The sequence below is a fragment of the Gasterosteus aculeatus genome, chromosome Y (genome assembly GCF_964276395.1).
Source record: "Gasterosteus aculeatus chromosome Y, fGasAcu3.hap1.1, whole genome shotgun sequence".
NCBI lineage: Eukaryota > Metazoa > Chordata > Actinopteri > Perciformes > Gasterosteidae > Gasterosteus > Gasterosteus aculeatus.
The window spans coordinates 17379457-17394268 of record NC_135709.1 but is presented as its reverse complement, the minus strand read 5'-3'; the positions used below and the strand labels follow the sequence as shown (position 1 = coordinate 17394268).

The 14812-nt window shown below is 44.8% G+C and overlaps 1 protein-coding gene and 1 long non-coding RNA gene across 4 annotated transcripts in view; one reads left to right on the top strand and one right to left on the bottom strand.

The window, feature by feature from the left end:
• The window catches only part of LOC120812471 (inositol 1,4,5-trisphosphate-gated calcium channel ITPR2-like), a 61207-nt gene extending 46395 nt beyond the window's left edge, over nucleotides 1–14812 (top strand). For 2 of the 3 annotated variants that reach the window (XM_040168460.2, XM_040168459.2), the window contains 20 exons: nucleotides 264–375; nucleotides 466–653; nucleotides 737–917; nucleotides 1847–2097; nucleotides 2191–2391; nucleotides 2501–2611; nucleotides 3080–3175; nucleotides 3280–3399; nucleotides 4046–4174; nucleotides 4285–4477; nucleotides 4677–4802; nucleotides 5294–5469; nucleotides 5577–5741; nucleotides 5815–5998; nucleotides 6958–7044; nucleotides 7732–7847; nucleotides 8019–8184; nucleotides 8282–8442; nucleotides 12299–12460; nucleotides 13612–14812. In XM_040168460.2, the coding sequence (XP_040024394.2) occupies nucleotides 264–375; nucleotides 466–653; nucleotides 737–917; nucleotides 1847–2097; nucleotides 2191–2391; nucleotides 2501–2611; nucleotides 3080–3175; nucleotides 3280–3399; nucleotides 4046–4174; nucleotides 4285–4477; nucleotides 4677–4802; nucleotides 5294–5469; nucleotides 5577–5741; nucleotides 5815–5998; nucleotides 6958–7044; nucleotides 7732–7847; nucleotides 8019–8184; nucleotides 8282–8442; nucleotides 12299–12460; nucleotides 13612–13686 (3000 nt within the window). In that variant the 3' untranslated portion in view covers nucleotides 13687–14812. Of the gene's footprint in view, nucleotides 1–263; nucleotides 376–465; nucleotides 654–736; nucleotides 918–1846; nucleotides 2098–2190; nucleotides 2392–2500; nucleotides 2612–3079; nucleotides 3176–3279; nucleotides 3400–4045; nucleotides 4175–4284; nucleotides 4478–4676; nucleotides 4803–5293; nucleotides 5470–5576; nucleotides 5742–5814; nucleotides 5999–6957; nucleotides 7045–7731; nucleotides 7848–8018; nucleotides 8185–8281; nucleotides 8443–11286; nucleotides 11327–12298; nucleotides 12461–13611 lie in introns of all 3 variants that reach the window. The other variant, XM_078097627.1, reaches the window with a different exon arrangement.
• Nucleotides 5814–6643, bottom strand: LOC120812472 (uncharacterized). Its single transcript, XR_005710634.2, has 2 exons — nucleotides 6342–6643; nucleotides 5814–6014 (listed from the first exon to the last, which is right to left on the bottom strand). It is a non-coding gene; the product is annotated as an uncharacterized LOC120812472 (long non-coding RNA).

Genomic DNA, 14812 nt, shown 5'->3' with positions numbered 1-14812 from the left:
GGTAAAGAGAACATTGTCTGTTTCAGGAAGGACACATGACACATTGTTACAAAAGTGTGCTTCGGTCTTCAGTGAGAATAATTTGGTTAGAATCAACTCCCTGGACGTCCCTGTTGTTGTTGTTGTTGTTGTTGTCGTTGTTGTTGTTGTCATCATGATCTTCAACAAGGGGCTTTGATTCCTTTGTCCTTGAAGCCATTGCTCCTACCAAGAGAGAAATGCAGACTGATGTGGATTTAACATCATGATTTGTTTCTCCCCAGGGAAGCGACTTAAGAAAGATCCTCCTCACTCGCTACTTTGGTACTCAAAAGCTTCTCAGCAAGACGGAGCTTGGAAGTGGAAACTGTTCATCTGTCAAGCCGTCGTCCGGAGGTACTGAAACTCCAAATATACCAAATAGACACTGCATCTCTGGGTGCAGTAATAACCGTTCAGAGCACCGTTTTATCTTAATCTCTGCAGGAGGTTCTCCCATGCTGGACCACGACAAGCCGGCCAGTAGTTTGGTGGAGATCCAGTGTCTCCTGGACAATGTTGGCGCGTCAGAGCTGGTGATTGACATCATCGTCAACACCAAGAACGACCGGGTGTTTGAGGAGAGCATTCTGTTGGGCATCGCCCTCCTCCAGGGCGGAAACACACAGATACAGGTGAGTAGCTCAAGTCATTGTATTCCCGTCCACGCCCACACACTCCCAGGTTCATGTTGATTACTAATTTCCCCCCTACCCAGAACTCCTTCTATAACCAACTCCGCATGGAGAAGAAGTCCGAGAGATTCTTCAAGGTTTTCTACGACCGCATGCGTTCGGCCCAGCAAGAGATCCGAGCCACCGTGTCCGTCAACATGTTTGAGCTCAGCTGCAGAAAAAGGGACGACGACACCGACGTCAGTAGCATCCGGTTAAAGAAAGGTAGATTTAAATAATGATTCATTTTAACGTTTGAGTTCTAACCAGCACACCACAGCTCCTTTTGGTTCATATAAAGTGAACCACTTGGATAATACTGGTAAATGTACCTGGAAATACGCATTTCAGTTGGGGTCAGATGGGCAGTATTTCTGTTGTATTTGTATTACTTTTTAGTATTTTTTATTAATTGTGTTAACTTTTTTTAAATGTAATTTGTAGCACTTGGAGTAAATTTGTAATGTGTAAATTTGTAAATTTGTAATTAAAAATATTCAACTTTTTTCACAAATCAAAAAAACATTCACGAGTTCACAACCAGAAATATTTGAAAAATTGTTCTCAAAGGCCACTAAACTGGCTACTCAGAGGGTCTCAAGAACGTAAATTGAATGATTAAGTCACAAAGATTATAATATGAGACACTGTAACATGGAACTATGTGGCCATGTACGACCCTGAGTGAAGAGCCGCACAGGAGTCACAAATATACATTTAGAAGCGTAGCGCTTTTACACAACGTGTGGTCCTCAAATTTACCTCAAGCTTGAGTTTCAACAATAGCGGTGTATGAATACAAAATGATCTTTGTTGCGCTGCTGACTGCCTGTTGTTGCCAGTTCCTGCAGTCACATGTCAGGGGCCATGTGACGACCCACATCACAAGCTTATCAAAAGGCCATTCTATCAAAATCATGTACTTTCATGCTACAGGAACCCCGTCAATAGTTGCCCGCTTCTTTTTTGGAATGTCTAGAATGTTGTAGAGAAGGCTGCAGCTGATACGTTTCCGTGTAACCTTTTGCATGTTGCTTGTTTTCATCCGTCCATTTACAAAGTCATTTTTTTCTTTTAAATATTACAGTGCTGTCCAATAATAAAAAAAGCAGTAGTCATTTTTATTGTTTTTTTTTCTATTCGTTGTGGTCTAGAGAGAGACTCTTTGCATATAAGGGAGGACATGCGAGGGCAGCTGAAGGAGGCCTCCTCAGTCACCTCAAAGGCCTTCTGCGCCTACAGAAAGGAGCTGGACCCCGACCTCGACGGCCTCAGTCAGAGCAGTGAGCTGGTTGGGGCAGAAGACGCTTTGGAAGAAACTCCGATGAGCCAAGCCATCACCATCATGAAACCAATCCTGCGTTTCCTTCAGCTGCTGTGTGAGAACCACAATACAGACCTGCAGGTACCGGCCCCCTTTTTTTTACAGAATGAACCTCGAGGTACAAGTAGCTCCTAAATCGACGGCTGCTTAACTGCTTTTCTGCTGTGAATCCAGAACTTTCTGCGCAACCAGTCCAACAAGACCAACTACAATCTGGTGTGTGAGACTCTTCAGTTCCTGGACTGTATTTGTGGAAGCACGACTGGCGGCCTCGGCCTACTGGGCCTTTACATTAACGAGAATAATGTGGGCTTGGTTCGGCAAACCCTGGAAACCATCACCGAGTACTCACAAGGACCCTGCCATGAAAACCAGGTAGGTGGAGGATCGGTTAGTTTGCAGTTGACTGTTCTTCTGACCTGTTATGGTCTTATCTGAGGTGCATTCACTCTAACTATACCCTTTTATCCTCTCATTTCTCCAGAGCTGTATAGCCAAGCATGAGTCAAACGGCATTGATATAATTATAGCTCTGATTGTGAACTCCATCAACCCCCTGGGGAAGCATCGACTGGACCTTGTGCTGGAGCTCAAGGTGAGCAGCAGGTGACTTGCTGTGACGCACAAGGCCTTGAAAGCCTTTACTGCAGAAAAGCGGTTTGCTTTTATACTATAAATGACCGTATAGCCCAACAGACTTGGCACAAGATGACCGGTGGGGGTTGGACCTCCTTCCCGGTGATTTTAAGAAAAAAGGGAGAAAGATGTCAAAAAGGGTCATGTTTTAGTGGAGACCTGTTATCCTTTAGAGCTCCATGTGATGGCTTATGTTTGTTGGCTACATATTCTACTTGGCTGTTTAGGCCACTGAACTTTGCAATCCTAAAACTCCACAATAAAAACAACAACTTTCAAATGGTTTAATTCTGCTAATGAGCGCATTCATGGCGACTCAAATGCGCTCATTCATGGCGCCATTGACTCATCAAGTGAGTCTCCGAATCACTTACCTCTGTGGGTCGACCAGAATGTAATGGCTCATTGGTGAAGCTGTGTGTTGTAGAACAATGCCTCCAAACTGCTACTGGCCATCATGGAGAGTCGCCATGACAGCGAGAACGCAGAGAAGATTCTCTACAAGATGAGACCCACCGAACTGGTAAGCGTGGCAGCATGTAAACGACCGCAGCAGAGTCTCATGTAATCCCGGGTTAAAAGTAACACTAAGTAGTGGGAGTACCTTTCATACTTTTTGTGCATCAGGTGGATGTCATCAAGGAAGCCTATGCCCAAGGTATAGACTGTGAGGACGATGAGGACAGTGTTGGCGACCGGATTAAGCCCAGAGACGTCGGGCACAACATTTACATCCTGGCGCACCAGGTGAGGACGATTCCAGTGGCGTTACAGGCTTTGCTCTTCGTCAGCCCCCATCGTGACCGCACACGCACGTGAAACGCTCTGCACGATTCTAGAAGGAGCTCAAAGGATGTGACTCTGGTTCTGCAGACAGGTGGACTGTAGATGTTCACTGACGCAGGCAGCAGTCGCTGCATTACAAATGTGTTTTTCCTCTGTAAGGAAATGAGATGGATGTGTTGTGACACAGAAAAAGTAGTTTCATCTAGTCTCTGCAGTGTGACATTTTGCTCTAAAGAGTTTCCCTTCCCAACTGGCAAACAGGTGTTTTTTTGTTTTTTCTAAACAAGGGACTACTTTACCATGACATGGATGGTTTATTGGATGTTTGAACTGCTATTTTTAAAATCCTTTTCGATTCGGTCAAAGACCCAGTGATGACAGACTTGAGCTTATCAAGCATCGTTTTGAAGACATTATCTAAATAAACAGTCCAAGGAAAAGCAGACCGTAAACTGCTCTTCACATTTGTATTGTGTATTCTTACTTTATAGTGTAATGGTCTCTTGGTCTGTGATGTACGCAGTTAGTTTATCCTGTTTGGAAGTAGATTCACTTATTCTGTGGTTATTGAAACAAATCTTGCCATGATTTTGCTTTTGAATCCCAGCTTGCCCGACACAATAAGATCCTGCAGCAGAGCCTGAATTGGGGTTTGGCCCGGGGGTCGTGTGTGGACCCCGACAACGAGGAGGACGAGGCGGTGCATTACTACGCCAATCACACGGCCCAGATCGAGGTAAAACTCACCGTCACTTCCCTCCGTTTATCGTCTGAATCTCTACGACTTCAAACACCCGGCTCATGCACGTTTCTCCCTACCAACCCGTAATGGCGCGTATTTGTCAGATCGTGCGTCACGACCGCACCATGGAGCAGATAGTGTTTCCGGTGCCCAACATCTGCGAGTACCTCACGGAGGAGTCCATGGTGCGCGTGTTCACCACCACCGAGAGAGACGACCAGGGCAGCAAGGTTAACGACTTCTTCCAGCAGTTTGACAACCTCTACAGCGAGATGAGGTGGCAGAAGAAGATCCGCAGTAAGTCTACATTCCGAACGCCGCGCTTTGGGGGAAAAATAACGACGGTGGCAGCTGAAGCGGGCTGCAGGGTGGTAAATCGTGATGATCATCCGCGGTGTCCTGCCGTTGTTATTCCCAGAATGAATTGATATGCAGCCTGCAGCATGTTCATGCGTTTTGTGTCCCTGTACTTATGCTTCCTCTTCTGTTTGTGCAGGAAATAAGGCCCTGTTCTGGTTCTCACGACACATCTCTGTTTGGGGGAGCATCTCCTTCTACCTAGCCTGTCTGCTCAACATCGCAGTGGCCGTATTCTACCCCTTTGGCGATGATGGAGATGAGGGTGAGAATTTTATTTCTTTTTTGTATTTATCTTTTTAAGGATGCAAAAAGACTTTCCAGATGTACGGTTCTGGTAGGTCACCGTCTTGCTGGGAAATGACTTTGTTAATGGTGAAGACTTTTGTTTTCTCAAAGACTCAAAGACACGTGAGAACCATGTTTAAGTCAAGCCAGATGTTTCCTCACATATGAAAGAAAGTTTACAGTCACCTTGTCTAGATCACCATGGTGCTTACACCCATGTTGGAGGGAGAAGATCAACTCGTAGCATACTTTTTATGTATGCTGTTGATAGTTACAAGTTATGACGTCCTTCTTAGTGCTTATGGCAATTAGAATGGTTTTTATTTCCTCTCACGCCCATTTGTACTCTGTTGGAGTGCAGCTTTATAGAAGAAAAAAACATCCAAGCAACACATTGACTCAACGCAATGCACACATGTAATACTAGTCTCTCGTGCTCAAGATTTCAAGATTCATTCCTCCGTCCAGGCACCTTGTCCCCCTTCTGGAACCTCTCGCTGTGGGTGGCGTTGGTGGTGTTCACAGCACTCCTACCAGTCTTACCCAAGCCGTTGGGCATCCTGTTCTTCCTGGTCTCTCTCATCCTACGTGCCATCTACACTATGGGCCTCGGCCCTGCTCTGTTGTTGCTGGGTGCTGTCAATGTAAGTAGTGGAAGTTTCGTTTCTGTGTTATTGTCCCCTCTTGCCTCTTCACACATCAGAGCTGTTGACTTCTTTCCATGCCTGAACATGGTTTCCTTCTCTTTCAGCTGTTCAACAAGTTGGTCTTCCTTGTAAGTTTTGTGGGAAACCAGGGGACGTTCACCCGAGGCTACAAAGCCGTTATTATGGACATGCTCTTTATTTACCATTTGGGCTACGCCATCGTCTGCGTCCTGGGCCTCTTTGTGCACGAGTTCTTCTACAGCTTTTTGGTAAGAAATATCTCACACACTTTGGTTCCTTTTACAGTGCTGATGACTCACTGATGTTGCTCTCTCTGCACAGTTGTTTGACCTGGTCATCCGAGAGGAGACGCTGCTCAACGTGATAAAGAGCGTGACGAGAAACGGCCGCTCCATCATTCTTACCGCAGTTCTGGCCATCTTCCTCGTTTACTTCTTCTCCATCATTGGCTTCCTCTTCCTCAAGGATGACTTCCGAATGCAGGTGGATCGCCTTCCGGGACCAGGTCAGCACTTCTTAACCTGTGTAAACGCATGCGTTGGTTTAATGGATGAGCCTAAAGTAGAACGAGGAGACTCCCGTCTTGGCAAAATGTGAGTTCATTAATTACAAGGTGTCCCAGTGCTTTAAGACACTGCACATTCAATTGAAATTCACTGGCTGATTCCAGGTATAAACATCTGTTGGATGTCATCTGCCACATGTTCCCTGGTGGGTCTGTACGGCATTAATTATTGCTAACCTACTTTAGTGAAGACATTATGTGTGTGTGTGTACATAAAAATGAAAATATTCAGTGTCCGTATGGTGCTCCGAGAGTGAGCAACAACCTGCCAGCACATGCGCACCTGTTGCGTAACCTGGTGGCAAAGCCACCCTGTGCCTTCTGTGAGCAGAGCGCTGCAGACCCAGCGGAGCAGTGGTGGGTTTACGTAACCAGCTTGGTTCACGCCTATCTGTCTGTTTGCCGATGCACAAGCGGAGCTCCGTCAGAGCTGAGGAGCACTCGGTCCCACACGTGCCGGCTGTGGGCCGCCCCGCTGTCCCCTCCGCTCTTTCTTCTTCCTCCCGTGCCTCTCGTCTCAGCCCTGCCCTCTGTCCTTCAGCCCGTCAGGGACAGACGCCCTTTCGGAGACACTCTGGCCACAGTGAACAGGTCGTCTTCTGCCTGTCTGCCGGAGCCAATCACACTCAAGCGCAGCTCCGCTGCCGCTCAGGGCTTTACCGATGTGCAAATGATTTGTTCAGGTTCTTTCAGCAGCACTTCACCGCCCACCCAGCAGCTGCTGCCTCAGTTTACATAACGTCTGACTAAATCTCTCTCGCTGACTTTAACCATGCTGATGAGAATGAGAGGGGAAGGCGTTTTAATGTTCGCACACAATGTAACTTCAAATTATCAATGTCGTTATCATTAATCAATCTTGCATTATTTCCCCTTTCTATTTTCTTTTCTTTTTGAAGGAAAAGAGGATCTATTGAGTAACAAAGGAATTGCTGACTCATGTTTGAAAGATAAATGTCCTGTTTCAACACCTAAGAATGTTCCTGGTAAGTTTTGATTAAAATGCTTTTCTTTAAAAAAATCTTTCGGTGGAAAAGTGTCACGATTTTGCAGTGAGGCAGATGAGTATATTTCACCTTTGCGTCAGTCATTTGGTGGCGCACACACACACACACACACATGCACTGGATGTGCACAAGAACACTTGATAAGGCAGACGGGGTGACTCACTCTGCTCTTTGTGTCTGTTCATCTCCCTCGATCACCTGCACACATGATCTCATCCACATCCTTCGCCGCCTCCTTCTGCGTCATCTATTCACAGTATATGTACCTTACACATGAGATATGAATAGTATTCCTTCTGGTTTTGTTCTCACATTTAAGGAGGCAAATTTAAGGTTTACACTTGATCTTTAGAGGCGCCTTGATATATTATCAGATTATCAGAAACTTGGATTATTTCATTCTGAGTGTTCCTGAAATCCTTCAGACTCTTGGTTGAAATTTAATTTTGTTCAGCTTGGTTGAATTCAGATGCATGTTCTGGTTGTGAGTTTTATTTAAATTAAGTTAATCCATTACCTTATTAAAATGTGTAAAACAAAGAGATGAAAAGGAAAAGCTACTGTAAAACATGTGATTTCATAACCCAAATGTAGATACTAGATAGATGCCAATATTTGTCCTTGTTGTCTGCTGTTTTATGCGTTTCCAATTTGTGCGTCTTGTAGACGATGGGACAGAGCGGGTGTGTGACACCCTGCTCATGTGCATCATCACGGTGTTGAACCAGGGACTACGTAACGGAGGTGGTGTGGGAGACATTCTCCGGAGACCCTCCAAAGCGGTAAGTCAGGATTGTGTCCACTTCTTCCTTTTGTCTGTTGTCTATTTGTAATGACTTGAAGTATAAATACATGTAATTTCTGCTGCTGTAGCTTCTGTTTAACAACTGTAGTGATGGCATAAATTAAGTTAACTGCATTTTCTCTCTTACCTGTGACCTGGGGCATTACAGGAGCCGCTGTTTGCGGCCCGAGTGGTTTACGACCTTCTGTTCTTCTTCATCGTCATCATCATCGTTCTTAACCTCATCTTTGGTGTTATCATCGACACTTTCGCTGACCTGAGAAGTGAAAAACAAAGGAAGGAGGAGATCCTGAAAACCACCTGTTTCATCTGTGGTGTGTACGACTGTGTGGTTCACTCAATGCTGTATGCAAATGACGGCTCGTTGAAAGAACGGTATATTTAGAAGACCATTAACTGGTGCTCTTGCAGGGTTGGAGAGGGACAAATTTGACAACAAGACGGTCTCCTTCGAGGAACACATCAAGTCCGAACACAACATGTGGCATTACCTCTACTTCCTGGTTCTGGTGAAGGTGAAGGATCCGACCGAATACACCGGCCCAGAGAGCTACGTGGCCCAGATGATTGCGGTCAGTAGACCAAGCGCGCGTACTGTGCTCACGCAGGAAACCGTCATACAGGAAACGGTCCCTCGGTACCTCTTGCAATGCAGTTTGCAGCTTTATGCACCTATTTTTTTTTTGAGTGTATTCCACCGCAGTATCATCAAAAACACCAGGGCTCAAGTCATGGTGGAGTTCTTTAGTTTTGTGTTTGCAAGGTGTGAAAAGGGAGGCAATGCACTTTTATTTAAGATGACACCAAAGCCACAGGGATTGGGTTTTGTAGACAAACACATTTGATTTCACCCCTAATTCATATTTTTCTGGCGAGCTGTACCAGACAGCTTACAGATGTCTCTGTGTTGGAGCCTCAAAGTTTTGCAGCCCTCCTTACTTTGCAGACGTGCACATTGTGCGAGTGAAGCGTGAGACTGCAGCCGACGAGCGATCGAAAAAATAAGACTGAGCCTCTAGGCCGGTGCCAGGCATTTCAATTTACCCCCCCCCCCTCGCTGCCCGAGAGAGATGGGTCTCTGTTCTCAGGTAGTCTTCACTATTCTGGCCTGCTACCCTGTTGGGACACAGTGTGGTTAAACAGTAACCAAGTCTAGCGCTCTTCTTATCAATCCACTGACACAAGTTGAAGGATGTAATGAAGTCTCGGAGTGGTGGCATTATAATAAACAATTTGCATTATAAAAAGGTGACCGATATTGAATTAATATGCATCAGCAGGTCTTCCAAAAGGTGGTTTCTCTGATGCGAGGCCATGGTATCTCTCTGCGATGAGGTAATGAAGAGTCAGGAATTCATATCAACGCCTCCTAAAATGCTGTCGAGCAGATAGTTTGTCTCAATAATTCCGATCATAAGGAATAATTGAGTTCAGAAAAAAAAATCTTTAAATTAAGTCACGAACTCAACTAGCAAATATATAGACAAGAATATCTACTTTTAGATGTGTCTTGATGTTACAGGCAGGTTTTCTGGCGGCGAAGGCAGTCTTAATAGTCTCATCTCCCACAGTGATCAACTTTCTCAGACTGACGTGTTTTGCTTTTGGCCTCCATCAGAATAAAAAAATAACTAATATTACTTTACTTTAAGATTGTAGCCAACCAATCATCTACAGCAATTGAAAGGTTTGGGCCCTACAAGTGTGCAGTATCTCCGTCTCGCTGCTTTGATTTATTCTCTGGATAGTCGGACAACGAAACATGACAAACGCACATCTCAGCAAATTTATGGATGTGTAACCAAATTGAAAAAGTCACAAATAATCTGCTCACACAGTAAGTATTTTGGGATGAGAGAGAGAGAGAGAAATAGAGCAAAACAAGGCGGTTGAATGCATAGAAGTCTGATCACGTTGGGCTCTGCAGGATACTACTGCAGCAGCCCTCTCAACGCTGTGGTGTTCTGGTATTAATTCTTTCGTTCTTTTTGGGGGGTCGTTGGGAAAACCGTTAAAACACGATGACCTTAAACACACACACACACAGACTGTCAATATGAGTGCTGGTTGGGTAGGATCGTGATTTGGTGCCAAACAAAAGAGTAGAATTGTGTTACACTGAGTGTCTGTCCGCTTGGTGTGTTGTGCGTGCGGATGGGAATTAGTGTGTAGGTGTTTGTGTGTGTAAAATCAAGTATTGCAGCAGCCACAAAGCTGTTACGTAACCCGTCCTAAATGGCTCGCTACCAGCTGGGCCCTGGCTGGCACGTGCTCTCCTGTCCCTTTCTCTCGCGCTCTACCACATAGACACCGATTCCCGGTCATCAATGATTCATCTGATCTACGCCCACCTGTAACGCGCGTGTGTGCGTGCGTGTGTGTGTGTGTTAAGTGATGCTATCTGCAGACTCATCTGGTACATTCACAGTGTGTCACAGTATCACTTGTAACGCTGCTGAAATTACTGCACATTACTTCCTGTAATGTAAATAACGTATTTCACTTTGGACGAAGCCCAAAATGCAAAGAGCCACAGTGATGTGAAATTAAAATCGCGATGAACATTTAAAACCACGGTACGGCGAGAATAGAAGTTTAACATTCCACTAAATTCCCTAAACTGAGGTGTTTAAATGGATCAGTGAAGCCATGACTCACTGTACAGTGTAATGACCAATGAGACGTCACTGCACATCAGTGACGTCACTGATTCTGTCACTGTTGAGTTTTAAATCACTGATCCATAGATGATGTCTCAACCAACAAGACAGACGGTACCTTCAAACAGGATATTGGGTTCACCCCTGATGACGTCTGCTAGGAATCTTTATTGCATCTTTGTGGTTACTTAATCCATCAGTCAACGACTTGATGAAACAAGCGTCCGATATTCCTCCGTCTCAGCAGCGCTCAATTGTCTCTGAGCTCACACAGCCTTTCCTGTTCTTTTTGAGTCTGTGAGAAAGGCATCTATTCTTTTTTTATTTATTGGCTTAATGCCTGAGGCTCAAATTAGGTGGAGATGTCACGCAAACTCTTATAGAATGACTCAATTCATACTGTAGCTCCGCAGTCGTATTTAATCAGTCTGCTTTCCTTGTAGGGATGCGAAAGTACTTGTAAAAAAAAATTGTAAGTGAAAAGCAGTTGAAAACGAGCTACATTAAAATACAGTTAAGACATAAAGGGAAGGTCCTTTTATGTCTTAACTGGATTTTAATTGGATTTCTGATATAATTGCATTACATTTAATATGGCATCGTTCCTTAAAGCTTTCAACATCAATAGAACCCACTGTTCCTCAATTCAGTGATGTTGTTTGAAGTGGCCGCCACTTATTTACTGTCATGGCTCCATCAACATAAAGATGGCCCTAATATAAGCACAATGTGTATTTGTATTTGTTTTCACCTCAGATTCCAGCCCTCAACTTTGAGCTGAACGACATGCTAAATGGTAGTATAGTTTTTTTTTGTTTTCATTAACCTTAACTTTTACTACAGCATATGAATTACATACTATGCATTTTATAGACAAAGGCATAATGTCAAATAGTTTATTTCCATTTTCCAGCTTTTTCTGTCGGTAATAGTTTGTTGTTTTCTGACTGTTAATCGCACTGTGAATTTAGGAGCATCATTGCCATCAAATGTCACGGCCACTGGAGCCGCATTCGGCAAATTGTAATTAAGGGAACAGAAACAATAATCAACTCTCTACAGCCTCTGCATGTTGTAAAACACACACACACACACACACACACACACACACACACACACACACACACACACACACACACACACACACACACACACACACACACACACACACACACTCTCTTGCTCTCAGGCTGCTATGTACATCATTACACACACCCACGCATATGCAAACACAGACGCACTCAAGTCCATTAAATAATGCCATAGGTTCGCTTTGCTCGGTCTGGTCTGTCCACCGCGCAAAAAAGTGTCTGAGTCTGCATTGGAAAACGCACACATTACTAACGCTATACTCCCAGTTGTGTTCTCGATAGACGACAGTGACTCATTCCCACATCTACAGTGTGCGGATGGAGTGGGTGAGAATCGAAAGGCCAGTTACTGTTCATTTTGTGTATTATTGCTCTCCATAACATCCAAGAGACGGACGGACGCGCCGCTTCAAACGTTTCACGCTGTCACGCGCAGAACAGAGAGCCGCTTCCGTCCTGATTTAATGTTTAATATTGAACCTCTCGTAACACCAGCGCCCCGCCATTCGATCTGCCATGCTCCGTGCGCGTCTGTGCAAATCGGCGGCGGCGTTGTTGTTTGCGCCACGTCTCTCTGACCTACTGAGTCAGCTTTATCCTGGCCTTTTCATGCCTTTCACCTTTCTCGCTGCTTTTATTTATTTATTTATTTTTCACATCCCATCTCTCCTCCCCAGGAGAAGAACTTGGAGTGGTTCCCCCGTATGAGAGCCATGTCTCTGGTGAGCAGCGAGGGGGACAGCGAGCAGAACGAGATGCGCTCTCTGCAGGACAAACTGGACAGCACGGTCACTCTGGTTTCTCAGCTGTCTGGACAGCTGGCTGAGCTGAAAGAACAGGTACTGTGCCAATTCAAAACCACCGTTATCGCGCTGTGGTGGGAAGGTCTCCGGTCGGAGCCCGTGGTGGTCTGAACTGAAAGCCTGATGACTAAGCTAAAGTACAAGGGGGGGGGGGGGAAACCTGACAACACCTACAGGGCAAGAGGTCACACGGAAAAGCTCTCATTCCACCACCCGTCTCATTACGTTGTTCAGCTCGGTGACTATGGATCTCGACTGATTGCCCCAGTGAGCCGGTGGCTGCTTGGATGACTCGCCGTGCTGCTTGCGGTGTGACTTATCACTCATCACCTGTCTGCCTTGCATGTGATTCCAGTCACAGGCCTTGTCCTTTTTCCTCTTCTGCTAAATGTGTGAAATCGGGTCGTACTGAGAAAGGATCACATTGCACAAAAACAATTTCTCTGAACCTCGCTGAGGGAATCCGTCTGTGTCTCCCGGCGGTGTTTTGTGTGCGGCTAAAGTGCCCTCGAGCAAGACACCGATGCCTTATCTCTGGAACCTGGAATAATACATTGCCTGCAGTTGACCAAAACCACAATGCAGCTTTAGTAGTCCAAGCTGACTAATATAGAGTCATGGGTTTGTGAGGATGTGAGTAACCTTGAGAGGCGAGTGAGTTGAAGCGGGCAGAACCAAAGCACTGCAGTCACAAGGGGCGGCCCGCAGGCCTCACACCCGGGCAACTTAACGGTTTCTGACCGGCTGGAAAGTGCTCCTGCGGCTCATTACCACCTCTGCTGACCTCTGCGCTTTACACTATCACAACTCTTGAGTGTGTGTTAGTTTTGCACAGCATCCTCAATTTTTGTGGACTGTGAACTGTAAATCTGCGTTTACAGTTAATGTGTTTACAAAACAAGTGGCCTTCTTTTGTAATGTCGTTATTACACTGAAGACACTGCAAATTGAACGGTAGGGAGAAACTTTCTCACCATCTAATCAGAATTTTTTTAATCATTGCGTTTAATGCAGTTCACTGTTGTGCACAGCACATGAAAGGTTCCTCTATTGAAGGTTCCTAGAGACATTTTTTGTTTCCAGTTATTACAGTGATTACAAAGCAATTTGTACACAACCCTGGAGGGGACACAAATCTCACAATATCTGTCATGTTTTTGTTTTTTCCCCTCCTGTGTCCTTCACAGATGACTGAACAGAGGAAAAATAAGCAGAGGCTTGGACTCTTGGGTCCCCCTCAGGCCAACCATCTCACCCACTGAGCGGCTCCGCGCTCAAACGCGACGGCAACTTGACTGCAGACCCGCAGTAAAGACGATGCAGAAACACAGAAAACTACAACCATAAAAACAATACATGGATTTACTTTCGATTACTAGTGTCCGAATGCAAGAGGTGACAACGGTTTTCTTTCTTTTTTATTTTGTCACGGGATTCAAACTGTGCCTATTTTTTATGTCGCCTTACGGAGCAGCCTTCACCTGCTCCCTGCACGAAGGCGCTGCGCTTGGTGAATGATTGGCCTGGCGCGCAGCACACACCTGCCAGTGTTATTGTGTGCCAGACCGGTCGGCGGACGTCGCGTCTCGCTCCTCGAGCGTCCTCGGTGCTGACGCGTTGGCAAGCGGACGAGCGGCTCAGGGGTTGGCAGTGTGTTTGAAACGTTTGGGGCTTTTGTCCTCCACGGGGGGGTGGGAGGTCCTCCCTTTTTTACCTTTTTAAAAACAAAAAAATTCTAATTTATGACAAAATGTGCGGTCTGTAGCAGGTGTTTTATTTACATGTCATGCTGCCTTACACATTCACTTTTCTAAACCGTGCATTGCAACTGCTGAAAGTGCACCTTTTTTTTTTTTTTTATAAGTGCAAAAATGTAGCCCTGTAACTGGAAACATTAGTGATTTGGGGTATTTGGATTTGTAAAATGCATTTGTTGCACCATTTCAGTTTTTTTTAAATACATTTATACAGAATATATAAATAACAAATGTGATTTTAAAAAAATTACCTGAGCAGAACTTACTTGAAATTTTATTTTAAGTCAACATCATATATTGGTACACAATATTAGACCGAAGATGTTCTGATTACATTTTTGTTACAATGTGAACATCTATAGAGATGCCTATACTGTAATTAACTATCAACTTGTGTCATCTTCATCTTCCACTATTTCTTAGTTTTATTTTATAAATGTAAATCAATGTCTCTTGGATTGCAATCGATTGTGAAGTCTGACCTTGTGTTTTAAACTCGGCAGATTCTATGCGCATGCGCTCAATATTAACTGTCCTGGGACACTTTCTGTTTAAACACAGACACAACAAGTGTCGAGAGAATTCTGTTTTATGGGGTAATACGTTGTAATAAATTTGTAACAAGACTGAT